This window comes from Tinamus guttatus, unplaced genomic scaffold, assembly GCF_059628265.1.
Source record: "Tinamus guttatus ecotype Peru unplaced genomic scaffold, ASM5962826v1 Tinamus_guttatus_pri_ptg000083l, whole genome shotgun sequence".
In the NCBI taxonomy this organism is placed as follows: Eukaryota; Metazoa; Chordata; class Aves; order Tinamiformes; family Tinamidae; genus Tinamus; species Tinamus guttatus.
Window position 1 is genome coordinate 1,826,858 of NW_028288617.1, and position 19,872 is coordinate 1,846,729.

General features: G+C 39.0%; 1 protein-coding gene across 2 annotated transcripts in view; it reads right to left on the reverse strand.

Annotated features, from left to right (window-relative positions):
* The window catches only part of FRMPD4 (FERM and PDZ domain containing 4), a 292,161-nt gene that overhangs the window by 71,756 nt on the left and 200,533 nt on the right, over nt 1-19,872 (reverse strand). For both annotated transcript variants that reach the window (XM_088520224.1, XM_088520223.1), the window contains exon 3: nt 1,130-1,290. In XM_088520224.1, the coding sequence (XP_088376350.1) occupies nt 1,130-1,290 (161 nt within the window). The remainder of the gene's footprint in view (nt 1-1,129; nt 1,291-19,872) is intronic.

Sequence of the window (19,872 nt, forward strand, 5' to 3'; positions counted from 1 at the left end):
ATGTTTAAGAATGTTGTCCTAAATGCATCTTTCAAACATGATGTTTGTTTGGAACAGATACAAACACTTTTCCCAAACTAAACTTTAATATAAGGCTACATTAACAAAGCTAACTTGGGAGAAATTAACAGTGTGAATCTAGTTCAAATATTAGTTACAACATGCACTTCATCTGGAAGCAGTAACAAACATAATCAATGCACACACGTGGGTAAATGACATCTGAATTTTACGCAGTCGATTTTGCCTCTTCTCTGCTCTCTATGGGAGCTCTATAGAACATATTGAATAGGAGCAAAGTCAAAGTCCTGTCCTTAGCTGCAAGGCAATTTTACATAATGTCTGAGCTTTGAAGCATAAAGAGCAAGAGCCTATTCAGGAGGCTGAGCATTCCCAGGTCGGGTACCCCATAAACTCAAACCTCATTATTTTTCTCTACAAATAGGAAATTTAGGACTTTTGAACGTTTTTTTTTTTTTTTCCCCTAATGCAGTTATACAGAAGAATACATTCAGAAAGAATGAACATCACCACCCTCTTTTTCAAAAAAAAGTTAGAATCCAAGTCTACTCATGGGAACCTGATGATAAAAAGAATGATGAATATATATTTTTTAACCTCACATCTTAGTACACCCCCTTAAAACACTGTTTTTAATGGCAATGAAGGTGGCATCAAACCAATGTAAAACATAACAGAGGGATAAACTTTTTTTTCTTGAATGAAGTGGGTTATATTTTTTTTAGTCAAACAGAAATGACTCCAAGCAATAACTTGAAATTTACTTTTTGTTAACAAATTCATACAAAGTTCAAAAATAAGTGTAAGCATGAAAATTGCTCTGTCATATAAGGCATAAAATCCTAGCTAATATTCATGATTACCTTTTCTATCTGAATAGTTTAACAGGAATCAAATTTGTAACTGTATACAATTTTAGTAGCTTAAGTCCTCAGTCAATACACACGCAGAATAATTTTTAATACAAACAAATTCACTGTCTTTGAGGAGAGCAATAGAAGCTTTGTTACTCATACGGCTACACCTATTCTCTCATTTGGCAATCCAGACAGTGTTTGACACTAAGAAGTGCCAAGACTGCTTCTTGGAGCAGATGGAGAAAACATACCTGGTGTTACTGAGCGTACAACAACTGGCTTTTCACTACCAGCCACAAAACCAAATCCTAGCACTGGATCCCTCCTCATTTCCACTTTCCGAGGGGCTGGAGGGGTGATTTGGCAGCTCTCTATTCGAGGGTCTTCAAATGTGGCTGATTGTGTCATGTGACTGTGAAAAAAAAAAGATGAAAAAAAAAGGAAAAAAATCATTAAAACATGATTTTGTGGTATCTGCTCAAGCCAAGCAATTTCTGCTATGATATGAGATGAATATTTGAAATGTTCTCACTGTAAGAACTAAAGCATGAAATTAATAATTTCCATTAGATTTTCTTATACATAACATGATACGTCTGTTAACAGAACTCAAATAATAATCATTACCTATAACCTATAAAAAGGTTCCTCTTTGACAGCATACTTTTAATCATATTCCATATATGAAAGAACAATAATGTAATAATGAATGCCATCTCTGTTGGAATTTTTCATCCTTCACTTGTTGGAAGGGAAAATAATAAGTAACGTATTCTTCATGTAAACCATTACAGTTTGGTAGGTTCTGTCAACTGTTGGCAAGAAGAAAGAGCATACACCTTGGTTCTCTAAAATATTAACCAAGTTTCAGAGCTGAATCCTCTCGAACTGACTGAAAGCACATCTTATCTCTTTGTCTTATCTCCATATCTCTTTATCTTTTTATCTATTTAGTTCTAAATCATAGATAACCATATGTTTCTAACCAACTAGGTGGGAAGTTCAAAACGGAAGGCACTTCAAATAGAAGCAAAAGAACCAGTGTCCCTTGCTACTTTGATGATGCTACTTGTGTTAATGATCCAAAGTTTCCCCAAACTTCAGTCTAGTTCAAAAAAAAAAAAAAGACATTAGAAAATATGGTGAAAAAATGTGCTCCTCCATGTCCCTCCATGACCTGTAGCTCCCCGCTCATTGCCTGCTACCAATTTGCAGGGCTGCTTGCAGAGAGAAGCAGACCTTTCTGCCTTTTTCCACCTGGAGTCCCCGTAAGAACTCCAGACAATCGGTCCATAAAGCAGAGGTATCATTCAGAGATCACTTTTCAATACTAATGGCATGCAAAAGCTTCTCTAATCCTTCCCAATACATACACACTGGGTATGACATGAACTCTCATTCTCTCCATGGACTGCTTTTATTATTTATCCACTGAAGAACTGCACAACCTCAGCGGGAATTTATTCATATGGTTGTTTTTTACTAGGGTGCTTCTTCAAAAAATGCTATTCCTACCACTAGCTTCAGTCTGCTTAACAGTAACAGTAAATGCTGTATTTCTAGGCAATGATCAGAGATAGCTGAAGCTACTTCCTGGCAAAAATAGTGGGGAGAGAGAGAGAGAAAATCTCTCCGCACTGTCCTAGGATTTGCATTAGGTGGAGTAAGAAAAGAAGTTACATTTTATTTTTAAACAGAAATCATCACATATGACAATTCCCTTCTCTCTGTGTTCTGCTCCTCCAGTACATGTCAACTAGTTCTAGGTCATTTTCTATTAGGCTTATTCAAAAGAACCATTAGAAAATCCAGATAGTTTTATACAGTATCTTCACCAAACCTATCTTCATATCTTTCAGCCTCCTCCTCTTGTCCCTGCCTTCCCCAAAAACTCCTACTACATTCTGGGTTTCCAGATATTCACGTATTTTGTCTTTAAATCGGGACACTTCTTGAGGTGTTACTGGTATTTCAAAAACTATCTGCTTAAACTTGTGATCTTTGCTTTGGGAGAGGAGACAAGGCTCTGCATTTGTCATCTCTTTCAGTTGACAGTCTTGTTGAACTCCCTACAAAGTTAAACTGTTTAACTTAATCATTTCCTTCCACATTTTTGTAACTAGGGCACTATGAGCTGAGGCTGTCTCCAAAGAAGAAATGCAGCATTTACAAGCGACTTGCAAATACTGCTTGAGCCTTTGAGGACTACTTTCCTGCCATTGCATATCCTCCTTCACCAAGCAGCAGCAGTTTAGCCTGTATCAAAGCCTAAATTGGGGAGAAAAAAAAACCCTCTCAATCCTAATCAACAGCTACAATTCAGATAACAAATTCTAAGAACAGATGTAAGATCTGCTTAAAATAGCGGCTCTGCTAGTAGATGCCTTGCTCCAACCAGTGAATCATCTTGTACTGGGACTGCAGTAGCAGCAGCAGCAGCAATTCACAGCCTAAGCAGGGAGCAGTCCATCACCATTCTGAGCGATGCAGTAGGTTTTATTGATTTTTAAGGTTATCCACCCACCGATACATCACCTAAAAAGACTTGTGCATCTTACACTTCCACAGACTGCTGCATCACATATTCTTGTACCACTCAGTATGTTGGAACTGGAGCCAGATGTATTTCAAGAGAGCAGCAAGATATATGAATATGACCCCAGACGAGATGAGATGAATACTCTCCAAGCTTGCTGTGAGAGTAGGCTGACAGACCCTTTTCCTCCTCCGATTAGTTCATTATTGAGATGTCAGCTGTAGCACCAGAGTTGAAGACTAAGTTGAGCTTTGGATTAACCGGAGATATTTGATCTCTACCTTACCAGTAGAAAATATTGACTCCTGAAATAAAGACTTCATTTTCTAAGAATTTTAAAATAGAATTGGGTAACTTTGGACTTGCAATTATTTCAAAACAGGCACTCCAGGGGAATCTTACATGACATATAAGAGGTTTATTTTAAACAGTAAAAGATCTTAAAGAATAACTCCAATACAGCAAATTTTCTATTTGTTTCAAACACAGTAAAAAATGCTTTCAGATAGTACTGTGATTAGGTCATACATAGAGATTTATTTTAAGGTAAAGGAAAAAAAAAGAAAGAAAAGTGAAAAGGCTGCTGTTATAAAATATGAACTCTTCTTCCCCACACACCCAAACACCAACTGCCCTTAGATCACCTTTTCAGAAGAGCTACTTATTTCCTACCACTTTCAGTGATGCAGCCGAGTCCCTGCTCCGGAAGAGGCTATCTTCTCTGATGTACTCGTACTGTGAATGGTGGGGGACGGCTGCCACAATTCAAGACAGCAATTTGTAGAGAATTTCTTGAACAGTACAAACCTCTTCCAACAGATGAACTACCAGCTATGGAAAAATCATAGCAAAAGTGTAATTCAAAGTCATTTTTCTCAAAAGCTTTCTGGGGCGGCTATTTTATGTAAGAGAGAGGGCAAGAGGGAGAAAGAGAGAGAAAGCAGTGGAGTGTGTGTGCACCTACACACAGAAGTCAGCAGAAGTGCAGCAAGGTTGAATAAAACTGGTGGGCAGGCTCATCCACAAAGGGGCTTACGGAAAATGAAAGAGGAAGAAAACTAGGAAAGAGGAACTGGGAAACACTTGTCATCTGATCTGAAGTAGCCAGCAACTGAAAACCCAATTCAGCTGCCCAGGACCCTGTGTGGAGACTAACCTTACAAAAAGGTTTCTGAATTCACGCTCAGAAAAGTCTGAGATGTGTTTTAAAGCTAGCGTTTTCAATCTTCAGATGATTACCTATCATTTGGCAATGTCTTCTTTGGAAGTCTTGATGTTTTTCTCGTTACAGATTATACACTAGTTAACCCAAGCAATATGTTTCAGCCAAACAAAGGCTCAAAACAAAATGAAGGCTTGATTTGATAATGCATGTTAAAATTAAATACAAAGCATCTTAGCACAATCCTTTTTCAACAACTCTTTTTCAACCTTTGAATTTTAATTCATTATTCCATGACACTTGGGGATTAAGTGATTAATTCTAAGAGGTTTGCACATTAACAGTTGAAAGTCCATCCTCAGCAGGCAGGAATTTGTTATGCAGGTGCTTGCATTTCCAAAGGAAAATGGTTGTGAGTCCAACTATTGTAAGACACTGAAAACCACTGCATGAATAACACTGATTATCATAAACATTATTTTGGAAATATCCAAGGGCATTAGCTCCATTTGGCAGTAACACCCAAAAGAAGAGCTGAAAAGATGGCCCTTCCAGGTAAGTTTTATACAGCCCCATGCCCACAAACACTAAAATATCTTCCATAACCAAATGTTTATTGCATCATATCATCAATGTACGGACAAAGGCATTTTGATGTTTCATTTCCATATTGCAACTTGTTTCAGTTACTTCAAAGGTTGACACCAAGTCTCAATTACGATTGTTCGTAATGCTTAGCTTTGAAATAGTTACTATGTCTGCACTGTACAGATTGATTTAACTACAAAATATTATCTGTTTTGAATTAAGATTATAGCAATTATGTTTGAGTTCACAGCAGGTGTAATCCTGGTCAATAATGGAGAAGAGTATTTGAGGAAATGTCAAAGCACTCATGGACTGAGTGAGTGGAAGTTGGCTAGGAGGATGGAGATAAGGACATTTCTGATTGATAGAAAGAATTAATTCATAAGTAACAAAAACACTTCAAATTGTTGAGTACTAGCTGTTAAAATCCTGTCACATTAATTAGTTGCTGACGGTGTCGTTTTGTTGATTGCAGTTGCGATTTTTCAAAAAGACCTATGGACACTAAGGACACCATGCAAACACCCACTTAAAACCATCCATCTGAATCACTAACACCACAAGGCTGTGTCCATCCAGCCCTAGAAATTGCATTTTGGGTTCATCCTCTAGTCAAAGCCTTTCATACTCTATTCAAAGCCTCAGATTGTGTGTTCAAAATTTCCTTTCCAACTGGGAACTTGTCAGAGCTATTACAGCAACAAAAGAAAGTAGATTTGATTCTCACTCCACCACCTGTCTCCAGGAATTAACCACAAGCAAAATGGCCTGAGACTTGACACAATATTAAGGGAACTGATAACAGCATGAGGGCATTTTATGGTCTTCGCTGTGATAATCTGGAAAGACTATCAACACAAGAATGACAGTTTAAAGGAACAGATAACACATAAACTCTCCACATGATGATAACTTGTGATATTTATTTGTTTTTAGTAGTAGTGAAACATGAAAAACATCCTCCTTCCTGTCCTCCCATTTCCTTGAGCTCCTGCCACCTCTCAACTATACCTAAAGTTAATTTATTTTTTCCCAGAAATCCCACAAGACTTATTAAGAACTAGGACAAGTGTCAAAATCATGCATCAACTGTATCTGTCTTCTACTTGGAAATGACATTTTAGAAACCAAATGCCCGAATAGCTATTGCATTAAGTAAAACTACTGCTCCCACAGAGAATCTGGTGCCTTGACAAACTCTTTAAACGCTCTATTTTGCAGGAAACTGGATGGTTGCTCACAGCTGGAGAGTTCATTTTACACATATTCCACGGACAACAGTTGTATATCCAGCTGCTCAAAAAGGAGTTAATTTTTAACACTTCAATAAAACAACCTATTCCCAATATTTCCACTGATTTTGTGTAGGTATGCATACACGTATGTTCAGAAGTGAGTATCATGGGTGCACAGTATAACAGGAAGGTATTACCAGATTTTTTTTTTTCTTTCTAGGACTGTTTTTCTGTGTCAATGTCATTTCTATTTTTTTTTCATAAGCTTCTTTAGCAGTTAACTTCTCTAAAGTCGGGTCATTTTATAGCACCCTAGAAAATACTGGCATATGCCATCTGGATGAACATATGGTAAAAATGTAATTAGGAAGAAAAAGGTTTGCTGGTTGCAGAAGAAGTTGGTGACAGCTTTTTGATAAAATTGGATAGAGGGAAATCTGACACGTAAAAAAATTCAAAAAACACCCCTCTTTCACTGCCAGGCATGACGTGCAACTTAAAGCAAGACAAAGTGAAGCAAAACCATAGTGAAAAACTGACATGAATACAAATTTAGGGGGATAAAAAGATTCATTTTCAGCTTCAGGCAAGCACTTAGAGCAAATATTGCAATGACAGGTAGCACTCTACTGAGGCTGTACATGCCCAGTACATGTCAGTGAATGCTTCTGCTTGTATATGTAATACATATCAATAGTATATATTGTGAAGAAATGAAGCTTCCCAACTGAACCCTACGGACACATGGAAATGAGCCTTAGGCCCCAGCTACGGACTAGCAGTTGCGTGAGTTTTGCATCCACAAACTGCCAGAGAGGCTTTCTTTCTCTTTTCTTCTCTCTGGATGGCCACAGACATTTCGTGATCTCTGTTCACAATGAATTTTGAGTTTCCTGCCTGCTGAATTGCAATGGGGCTTTGGGGATCAGAGCCAAATAGCAGAAATTACATAGAAACATCTCAGTGAAAATTGGCCATGGCAAAGAAAGGGATGCAGAGGACAGGGAGGTAAAATAAGAAGGAACCCTGAAGAGAGAAGTTAGAAATATCAGAAATTGAGGGATAGCACACAAAAAAGGACACTCTCTGATAGGGAAAACAAACAAACAACAACAACAAAAAAAACAAAACAGGGAGAGAGGCAAGTTTCAGCATTTGATTACACTAACAAAAAATCTCAGAGTTCAATCGTTCATAGGGGAAAGGAAAGGGGAAGGGAAAAGGGAGTGGGGAAGGAAGAAAGCACCCTACTCATATCAGTGGGACTTCACGGCTCCCCTCTACGGCTTGATCAGGTTTCCATACATGAAGGATCTCTGTGGATATTCCCACTGTGGGAGGGAAGGAGGCAGCAGAAGCAGCTGGGAGCAGCCCAGCCTTGCCTCTTCCCAGAGGAGAGATTTAGGAGCCTCCCGAGGCGCTGGCATTTCCCTGCTGCACGCAGCCCTCCAGCCTGGGCTCTCAGGCATGTTTTGTGCTTGTGCTCTCACGCACGGCAGTGCTCGTGGCACAGCGCCGGGAGGCACCGCGTTTGGCCCCCTGCCTGGTCGAGGTCCTGCGAGAAGGAAATTGTGTTTTTGTCAGGAATCAGGATTGCTGGCGCTCCTCCAAGGCAGCAGTTTTGCACGTCTGCTGGCGGGAGATTGAAGTACACCTTGCTTTTCCCCCAAAAGGTGTTTTCCTTTATGCGATCTGAGCAGTTCCATTCAGGGCTGTAAACTACACCGAGTCCTTCAAAAACGAGCTGCAATGTAGCTTCTTATTATCTCCTATACATGCACCAGTAAACCCTGCTGCAACTGAACACACAGTGAGGGAAAGAGAGAGGAGACGTACTGAACTGCAAACACACAATAAATTAATTTGGGTTGAAAGTGTCTGCTGAAAAATGGAACGAACAATTCCTATTTGTTCTGCTTTTGACAGATTTAATTCCAACTAGATCAACAGTAATTTGTCTGCGCCTGCCCAGCCTGGCTGTGCAGCGAACAGAACGGACCTTCTCTGAGGCCCGCGAGCATTTCTCACTCGGGGAGGAAAAGGAACTGCGATGCCCAACCTGACATGAATAATTTGTCTAACTGAAAGCTTAAAAAAGGAAAATAGGAGGAGAAACCCCCTTAAAAATAGCTTTTTATGTGCTGATTAGATTAAGAAAGCTGATCAAAAAGTCTGCTCTGGTGAAACTCCGATGAAATAAAACTTGTTCTGACATGCACATGTCAATCTCGGTAAGCACTAAGCAAGAATACCCTGGTAACATGACGAAAAGACAGATTTAAATGCGTTCATTTTCACACTTTGGTACAGCTGGGCTTTGCGTGAATAAATGGTTGAAATACCAAAGCACCTGTTTCTCCACCTCTGTTCCTGTTAGCAAACACCCAGGCTCACAGGAAGGAAAGCAGCATAACAGGATGGTAATACAGGAATAAATAATGACCCACATGAACAACCCTCTGAAAGCAGAAATGTTTAAATTAGTTTTCTGGCTAACTATTGAGACATGTAAAAACAGAAAGAAGATGTACCACACTCTTCTAAACCCATTCCAGCCTCCCAAACACCTTGCTTAGAGATGGTCTCTTCAGTTATTGAAAGATTCAAGCCATTAGGATAAAAGGCAGCAGAAAAGTCCCAACCAAGGGACCCTGCAGGAAGTGACCATCTGAAGCTCCCTTTTCTATTAACTACCAGTTTCTATTAACTCCCATCTGTAGATGGGAGGTGGGTACCCAGTACTGTAGTTGCTTAGTTCATCCACAGTCATGTATTATAGAAGTTCATGGATACAAACCATGCTATCACCCTGACGGGTACAGCTCTTTGCACTCAGAAAGCAGTTGAAGACTTCACTCTGTTTGAAATACGAGAAACAATAAGGACCATATACAGAAGCAGCCTGGCTGACAGTACAATAAATGGTCTCCAGTGTCATGCACAGAGTATGAATTGTTTTCCCTAGAGATAAAGGTGCAGAGATTCTTAGAAATACATGTTGTTCTGGTGTTTTTATGAAGAAATCCTACTACTGCACTCAAGGAAAGCATGAAGAAATGAACATTTCATCCTTCGCCTCCTAGACAGATGAGAGCTTGCGTGAGTCTACCAAGGCAGACAGAATAAATTTTAAAGATTTTTAAAATAACTTGTAGAACCCTCAAATCGAATCTTTGTGTTCTTTAACTGGATTCTTTTGCATTCGGTCTTCAAGTCCTCTAGTTCTGTAAATATTTTGGAGAAGACCTAAATGACAGAGCTAGAAAGAAGAATGATCTCTTTCCATCCCCTTTCTTCTACCAACATACAAATACAGAGAATTCCTCTTCTTGATTGGTAATTTGGTAGTGTGCCATGATGACTCCTCAGCAAATGCAAAACGAGAAAGAGAACTTAATTGAAATAATCTTGAATGACAGATTGCACTGAAGTGAGGCTGCCAGATAGAGCTGTCATATGAAAATTTAACTTGGAATATAGAATGGAAAAAATGAGGTGTACATTTGAGTCCTGACAGATTATTCCCTATACTTCAACACAACATGGTTAAATGAATTCCTGAGTCTACTTTTTCATTTCGAAGCGGCTAACCTTTCGAAAGGACAACACTTCTGGTAACCACATGATATTTACTATTTCTTAAAATTAAGACTGTTGGTGATCATATTTCAATTTCATTATATCCAAGATGCTGCCACTAATGTCTGTGGAAAAATTTTATTTACCCATTTGTAAGAACAAATGCCAGCTAATAACCCATTACATTTACTAGTATCTACGTAAATATCATTACAGATATTATATATAATAAAGATCAGGCTACTGATGTACCTTTTGCAAGATACATAGTCCTTTCCATAACTGCAGGCAAAATTCTTCAGATAGTAAGGCAGTTAAAAGGCAAATATTAGGCACTTCAAAATAGATTCCATGGGATAGTTAGGTTAAGCTAGATTGTCAGATGTTTGAGGGAAGCCTAATCAGACAGAAAATCCCTAATTACAGGTAAAGAAAAAGGTCAACTATAAGTGTCATTTACACTGACATTAGATTAAAAAAAACAATAAAATGACTTGTCATTACTTGAAGTTATGACAATCAGGATAACAAATCCTCCCATTTATCTCCAGCAATTTAAAATCATTGCAAATTAAAAGATATTGGGCATTGCACAGTGAAAACTCATAATAAGATAGGTGAACAAAGGCTCCAAATTAAGACTTCAGGCATCATGCATGAAGATCATCAGTTTTGGTGAAATGCTCTGATTTGAAAGTGGAAGGCAAATGAAAGAAAATGCTACAATAAGGGACTCAAAAAGGAGAAAGAGAAATATCCAGGTGAAGTCAGGAAGCTCTTGTCACAAGAAACTCTGAGAGTAGTGGTTGAATAGATAAAGCAGAATAACAAATACCTCGCCACAAAATCGCACATGCACATCACAAGAATTTATTGAGCCAGTGAAGTATCAGCCTAAATCTAACCTAACTTTAATAATATTACTGATATACCTAACATATATTATTAATGTATTACTTATTACATCATCTGCCAACACCACCAAACTTCTTGTTTACCTCAGCAATTCATTTCTAACCATTTCTAATAACAATCATGAAGTTCCTGTTAAGTTTAACACAGTGGGACTGTCTCTTCTTCCTACAGCGAAGAACACACCTTTACCCTTTCTACAGAGAAAACAGGAAGGAACAGGCAAAGTAAACTGAAGCTCTTATCTACACAGTAACAGTTGCAGATCAATATCTTATCTGCAGAGCAGAATGATAAAACCAGAGAAGAAAGGTACTTTGTGACATTTCAGTGTGTATATATATATATATATATTTACATATATATATCTTTGTGTATATATATTTACATATATATATATATATATATCTTTTGTTAATTCTTCATGTTTCTTCTCTACTGTGCATCACCTATTATAAAGATTTTATAATTTTTAATGACAAACTTACCATGCTGAAACACTACAAAAATGAGTGAATTGAAGAAGGAACCTTATTCTGCAATATATCCAGCACATGTTTCTTAGCATATGATTTTGTTTTTTTCCTGTTGTAGATAATGCAGAGTGAAGATTTAGAAGGTTTCTAAATAAGCATTTAATTTTGTTGAGACAGACATACGAAGATTTTAAGACAGCATTTTTACATTTTAACAAGAGCACATAAAACTCAAGTTTAATTACCATCGCATTATAATTGGCACAGTCTTATGAAAAATAAAGCCTTTGTACATGTAACAAACATTTAACACAGAATGGAAGACAGTTAATTTGCATAAATATGTTTTTTATATATATATGTATGACTTCCTATAATTAACTCTACCGACAGATAACTAACTTCTACAAGCTTCACTTTTAAACTCAACATCTTAAAAAGACATTTACCAAAATAATGCACTATTCCGCAAGGTGTTGAGAACTCGCACTTACTTCAGCTGATGCCACCAGAAAACCCTCTCTGTGTCTCAGCCCTGATGTGTCTCAAACCCGATATGAGCATAAATACAGATCACAACCAAAACCCTGACACCTGCAGTGATTCCAGTGCTCTAAAATAAATAAATAAATAAGTAAATAAGACCTTCCGCTGTGCATATCACAAACATCTGTCACATACGTATTTTCCAGTTAATTCCAAGCCTATCATCTCACTTTTGAGTTCACAGGAACTCTACAGATTGTCTCTACTGAAGTGACATCTATTTATTTCACTCTCTTTTAGAGTTTAAAAGCTGTTAAACTCTGCAATGCTCAGTCCCATGAAAAATCTCATTAAAGGGCTTTAAAGTTGCCAAACTAAAACTATCCACAAATATTTTGGAAGATTTATTCTGTGAGGAAAAACAACGGCGAACTTCTGACATTTAATAGAGAGGTGAAACTAAGGCTTTCAGCACTTAGACTTTAAGATAACCAAGCACGATTAAAGCAAAACCATGACCACTGAATGGTGAAACTCTGAAGTTATGAAATATTTTTATTTCTCATGCATCTTTGCAAGATGCACTGATAGATTTAAGCCATCTGACGTGGATATGACCTGAACTAGCTTACAAGCATCAGGTGTCTTCAGGCTCAGGATGTGCTGGGGTTCAGGGTTAAAGGCAGGCAGGCTCTTCTGTAGGTCTACTACACTCATCTGTTTTTTTTTTTTTTTTTTTTTTTTTTTTTTTTTTGCAAAAACCCACAAACAAACCAGGAGAAAATAAGACTGCAGAATTCTATGTTTGCTTAAGCATCATCTGTAACATGATTTGACTACCAAGCAGCAGCTAAATTTAGGCCAATACTATCCTCCCCATTAAGCAGCAGTCATTATCATCAGGATAAATCAGCTTCATAGCAAATGTTCCAGTGAAAAGACCACAATTTACTACGTCTCAATTAAGCAGGGTATTCTATAATAACATTTTATGGTCATATTGCACTTCTTGGCCCAAGGCACTTCTTTAATTTTCACACAATACCACTGAACCATAGTGTCCTTTAAAACAGAAGGCAGAAGTTAACTTGCATGGCATAGAACATAAATGGAAAGACAGGGATCTCTGTAATTCTATCAGTTAAACTCAGTTAAAATATATCATGGCCCCATTTTAATGTTCAAATGAAGCACACCAAACTTTTGTTTTTAAACGTTTACTATAAAAGCAAGTGTAAAAAGCATTTTCATCCAGAAATGACAAACCGAGTCAAACCTGTCTATTTAGGTTTGAACGCGCTGCTCCTGGGAGGACTGGAGGCCTTTAAGGCCTTTATTCTCATTTAATTGGGACTCAACAGATGTCAGAGCAACCTAACAGGCTTCAGCTAAAAGGACAGTCAGGCCCTGGTGGTTGCTCTTCGCTAGAAGAGCTGCTTCATGCCTGCAGGCTCTCATGGGTCTTACATTAAAACATTTGCAGGACCGGTGCCAGCTAAAGGCCAGAGCTGAGACGAGCCCAGGACAGCAACCAGCGTGTCCAGAGCTCGGTCGCCAGCACAACGGGGTGACCCCTTTGCACCGCCACGTATTTCAACTTGCTGTGAGCATGGCCACCCTCTCACTTGGCTGCCACCTTTTCCAAGCACCATCCGCTGGCAAACAGCCTCCTGGCCAAAGCTGGCTTCATGGTGCTCACCCGTTCCTCGAGCTTTGGGATAATAAAAGCAATCAGCTCAGCAATAGGAAGGGGAGGGGGCATATATTCCTCAAAAGAAAATAATCCCTCCACACCTTTGTTTACTCATACAACCAACCCTTATATTTTCAGATCACGTAAAGTCTAGCCTACGAATAGAACCAATTTTCATCATTTAATTATATAATATTTATTTAACAAAATATGCAAATCAAATCGTTACTATTTCAAGAGAAGAACTCAGAAAGATTAACTAGAAAAGTTTCACCAGTTTTCACAAGGAGTTTAATTTCAAAAACTGGTAACTCGCATTTGGAGATGGAAGCACAAATAACGTCTGACACATCTGGAAATACAATTACTCTTAATTTCTGTTTTGAAACATTTCACACAATGTCACGGACTTGTACATACTCCCACTCTGTTTAAAACATCCAGAACTGAAAAAGGCAAGCTTGCTTTACTATCTTCTAAAATGAAGCAATGCATCTGGCAAGAGAAAATGACAGGTCTTCTCCAATGATGGATAAGTATTCTACTTACTGTTACATCCACATCTCCATAAACATCAGGAACTGATGTTGGAAACCTTCAACACCTAGCAATTGGATTCATATCCTTGTAGGACATGGTTTCACCATATCCTTTGGTGTGGAAAAAAAAAAAGATCTCCTAAAGGATAAGTGATTCAGAGGCCATTATGTTTTGCTACAGGACAAATAACAAAAAGAACACCTAAAGTTAAGAAGAATTTCGATTTAAGTTTCTGCATGCACATTCTGTAGAATAAAACTGATTTGTTTAATACTATATTGCCAGTTTTAGAAAATGTATTTCTATATCCTAATTTTGCAATGATTTAAATACATAAAGCATAAAAAAAATGAAATAGCAGCACAAATAGGAAATATTTTGCAATTCAACTTTTCATTGCATCTCTTCAATGAAAACTCAAGTACCAAAACACAAAACACAAATTTCATCTTTGAAGATTATTAGGAGAAAGAAATCCAGGGAACCTGGGGAGAGAAAGTCCAAAATGACTTTTCTCACCATTATACCATGGAAGGAGGAAGAGGAAGAGAAGGAGAGCTGGTGGAGTGTGAAGCAAGGAAGCCACATAGCAGCAAAATCCTCAATCCCCCTCAATTGTGTAGAGCATAGAAAAAGCATTCCTACTACCTGAAGCAAACACTTGTGGACTAACGGGATTACTCCAAACTACACTTACAACATTAGAGTCTCAGTGGAGCCAAGCTTAAGGAAGGGTTCCTTGTGCACTCCACGACCTCCTTTCGTTATGTTCGCAGAGGCTGACAACAGACAACTTGTCCACGACCAGCATGCTTTCTCACAGCTTAGTACAAACAGCAAACAGCATTTAATTCCTTTCCAAGTCCAACAGCAGCCAGACTTACAGAAATCCCTGAATGAAACTCAGCCCAAGATAACTATGGGAAACAGAAAAATGTCTGGTGGCCTTGCAACATTTATCCTCTCACTGTCCATCAAATATTCCTGTCTCCAGGTTGATAAATCAACCCATTGCCATCACTCCCCATACTCCTGGTCAAACACAAATGTGTCTGCTCAGCCACAGCACAGGTGAGGCCCTGCAAATTCACCGCAGTAAGACTGAAATAAATTCCTAGTTTGAAAGGCTCCAATTAGTCTAGCACACCAAGTCCAGGTACAAGCATACATGGCCATTAGGATCTTCTTAGGATCTTTTCTTTAAGGACTACCATGACTGCTCTCCACAGGAACTCTTCTACATCAGGGCTCAGGTCCTCAGAGGAAAAAACAACACTAAATGAGCCCTAAAGCTGCATACAACACACTGCCAGATGAAACAAAAACAAGCACAAATTGAATGCCTCTGGGAAGAATAAAACTTGTTCCTTCCTCTTGCATTTCCTCACAGCTGCAACTAAAAGCAATCAGAAGAAGGAGGTGATGAAGGCAAAGGAAAGGTTGAGTCGGAATAGTGGCAACAGTGAACCTGCCTGCAGGAGGGCACAGAGGGGAATATGTGACTTGTTCTTTGAGAAGAAACAGGTATACTAAAGTCTTGCTGTAAAGGCCCGCTGATATTACTTCAAAATAAAACTAACATTACTTTAAAGCTGTATTTTTCGAGTAGTAGAGTCAAAGCAACTGCATGATTAGACAAGGACCAAAGCCTGTTACTTGCAAGTAACTAAGTAAGCTCAAGGATATTAACTATTTATGTGTTTTCAGGATTAACTAATTTGACCATCACTAAAAAAAATCCACTCAATTCCCTATGCTACAAAATGTGAATGTCCATATGAATCTCCCCTGGTCAGAACTCTTTCAGTTCCATCATCTACAGCTTTAACACAATGAACGTGCTAGATGTCAAGAACATTTGTGATTGCTTTGCAAAGATGCCTTACCTGGGATTCATTGGTGATTTCTCAAAACAACTCAGCAAGTATGTACAGGTTGGCATTGCAAACTCTGGATTTGCATCCCCATACAGCTTCCATGTCAAATAACTGCAGAAATCTGCATATTATATGTCACTGCTTCAGTCTACAGGGTGATCTGACCCCAGTGTGGCATGACCCATTTGGAGAAAAAAATGCTCACCTAGACCCACTACTGGTGCTTGCCTGCCTGGCCTTCCTATGAGCGTTCCCTTCTGCTCCTCTAGGCAAGACTCCACTTCCAGTGCAATCCTTTGGAGAAATTAAAATAAGTCGTGCTGGAAATATTTGTTTTCTAAATCATGATTTAAATTCTCTTTTACTGAAAGTTGGAGGGAAGAGAGAAAGGAAGATTTGGAACAACTAATCCATTCCAGCAGTGAAAGATTGCTATAATGGCTTGATCAGGCTATTGGAGTTAAAAAAAAAAAAATGGCGTGTTTGGGATTCAGAGCAGGCAACTCTCTGCAGCAAAATTAGCTATTCATCTCCATTCTTCTGTATATAAATGGGCAAACAAGTTACAGCCAAACTGTCTGTCTGCATGGTCTGCTTAGTAATTCTGAATGCAGGACTATCCAGTGCACAGACACCCGGAATTAATGCTGAAAATACCCTGGCAGTCAGTTATTACTACTGATAAATATTAAATTGGATGAGAGAATGTACCATAAAAATTGGGAAGGGAAACAAAAAAACACACCCCGCCCTCCCTCCTCCCCCCCAAAAAAGCTGGTTTTGAGCCAGCAAGACATTCCCTTTAAAAGATAAAAACAGAACTCTTCAATGGGTATAGATATGGAAATAGCTAAGAGTTGATCAGAAAAAAAATACCACCTTCAAAGCAGGTGAGTCAACAGAGCAAAGACTTCTGTTGTATACATTAGAATTCATTAATGAAAATTATATTCAAATTATCATACCATATTGATGATGCTGGTGGATGAGCATAAAGCAACATAACCAGCATTTACTAGATAAACAGCTGTTCTCCATTCAAAATATCTCTTGCATAAAAATTATATCCCGATTTCGTGTATACTATTAACCTTGCTAATAGTATACTTTCTGCTTGGACAGAGACAAGGTTTATACAGTTCTTTGTTTCTCCTAATTTTGGACTAGCTTCTGAAAGCTCAATTTAGGTACAAGTTTTTGTGACAAAAAAAATGAAATCACAGACAACTGACCTGACCTCAGAAAAGAAAGTAACCTGGATCCAAAATTATGTAGAGCCTTAGAAGACTATAGAAGAGATTTTCATTTCCTGGGATATCCACAAATGCCACAACCAGGAAAGAGAAATCCAAAATGCTGCTCTCATAATCACCTCTTCCCTACACACTTCTTTCCACATATATCAACTACACGATGGTCACATAGATTGTATTGCTGTGGTCCTCCAGGAGGCAACAAACTCATACTGATGAGATCAGAGCACCATGCCAATGTTTAAATCCTGCTCTCCATAACAGGACACAGGAGACAGTTCTCCTCAGCACTGTCTTACTCACATTTGAATCCTGGGCACCAAACATAAAACAGGGTGTTCTCTGAGCTTGAGCAGTGAGTCTGACCTGGCTGTTATCCGATGTTCTTGGCTTCGGTAGGAAGCTCCTCAAGTCCTTTCAAATTAGGGTTCACATCTCATTTCCCAGCAGCTGGCGCCTCAAGTGATGTGGAGGCACATCAAGCTGTGGAGAAGCTACAAGACCACTTCTGACCCGTCCCTTTCTTCTACCAGGGGAAAACACAAACCTTGGAAATGATTTCTGTGACTGCGGACTGCCAAAACGAGCCCCCAGTTCAGCCAGCCCCATATGCACATCCGCTCCGTGCCAGGGACAACTGCAGAGCACGATGCCCGTGTGGGCCCGTCCCCAAGGAAGCACGTGGGAGACCCGGCCCAGGAGCGACAGCCAGAGCTTAATGCACTGCTGGAGAGTGCTCAGATCCTTGCAAAGAAACCTCTTTACAGCTGCTCTATAAAGAATGACCTTGCCTCTAACGAGTATGCCATCCTCTAACCAAGCTGTAGGTATGCTGCAAGGAACACTGCTTTAAAACAGGGTTTTATGTACCTTTTTATTTAGGCAGAAGTATATTTTGTTAGAGAGTTAGAGAGTATATTTTGTTGCAGCAACTGAAAGAAAAAACAAAAGAAGCTTTCAGGCACAAAAATTAATTTGATTACTAATTTGCCTAATAACAAGTTGTTAGTAGAGCAGTTCATATAGCTGAAAAAACAGGCAAACTTTTAAGCTGAGAATCTTGTTGCCCAAAAGCTTTTTTTTTTTTTAATTACCTCTGTTGCTCCAGTGAAACACATGCTGCTTCTACTAACCAGCACTGCCTTCCTTATATTCCTACACCTGACACAGATACAGAAACACTACTAGTAAAAAAATATTACATATTTCTCAGAAAAGGTCTTTCTGACACATTATTTTTAATTTCCTGGATAGTATACAGTCTTATCCTGCCTTATCTTAGATCAGATTAAATTCAGCCATAAATATCCGAATGCATCAGCTGGAAAGTGCTGCTTGGCTGCTCTAGTCAGTAAATCAGCTACCTATCATAATGAATCAGACATGAGACATGGATGAAACATATGTGCTTTTATAAAACTTTTTTCCTTTCTCAGCCTGGGGTGATATAAATGGTTTGGCTATGTGCATAAACAAAGTGTAGAAAATCACAGAATCACAGACTGGTTGAGGTTGGAAGGGACCTCTAGAGATCATCTAGCCCAATGCCCCTGCTCCAGCAGGGTCACCTGGAGCACATGGCACCGGGTGGCATCCAGGTGGGTTTGGAAGACCTCCACAACCTCACAACCTTTCTGAGCAGGCTGTTGACACAACCTAGTTCATGAGGAATAGAAAAATCAAATGCAGAGAGCCCTAACTTGGCCCTCCCCTTTAACACAAGCAGTATGCAACCAGAAGGCACTTCAAGTAACTGCTAATGATAACTAGCAATTTCAGAGCAAAATTTCTGCCCCATGCTTATTGAAAGCATAGGATAAATAATCATGAGACTAAATACAAACATAAACATGTCTGCGTCCCTTAGAAAAATTTCTAAGGGCTTCCAAGAAACTTTTAAGGAATAATTAATTGTACCAGCAAGGTACCAAGCAAGCCACAATGGCACATAAATCAACCTTGAGAACAAATCCATTCCTTTCTTTGCTCTCCCACACAGATGATAAATCTTTCCTTTAAGCATACCTGCCCCTATCAGCACTGTTGTTCTTATCTGCCCAAACCTGCCACTGCCACGTCTTTGCAGGTAGCTACAGTAGCCATGGGCTGCTATGCACTGTGTAACCACTATAAAATCTTGACCAGCTTGGTAATGACATCATGTTACACATTTTGCAAGATTCAATAATGTCATAGCGCATCTTTTTGCTTTTACACAGCCTAAGTGTATTTAAAGTTTCCTTTATCAAGTTCTGAAAGGAGAGGACTCCTAACAACCCCCACCTCTGTTACTTATTTCCAGATAATATGCAGGCAAAATTGGCCTGAGAACATTTCTGTCACTATGGCAATGCTAATAAATTACTTATGCCAGAGGCTGTTCTCTGGCACTGAAAGCAAGCAGCACAGAACGCCCTGTGCCAGTATTATTACCGCGCAGTAACGCTCACAGTAGTTATTCTCTTAACCTCCGTAACAGAAGGAGCCACATCCAAAAGCCTTGTGGGGGCAGATCGCAGCTCTTGCCAACTCCCAACCCATGCCCAGGAGGCATTTGGGAAAGTGTTAAATGGCACATGCAAAAGCATGCCGAGGACCATTGCAGCAAGTCAGCTGCAGGGCCCCATCCTGTCGTAATCCCTGCGAACACGGCCTGG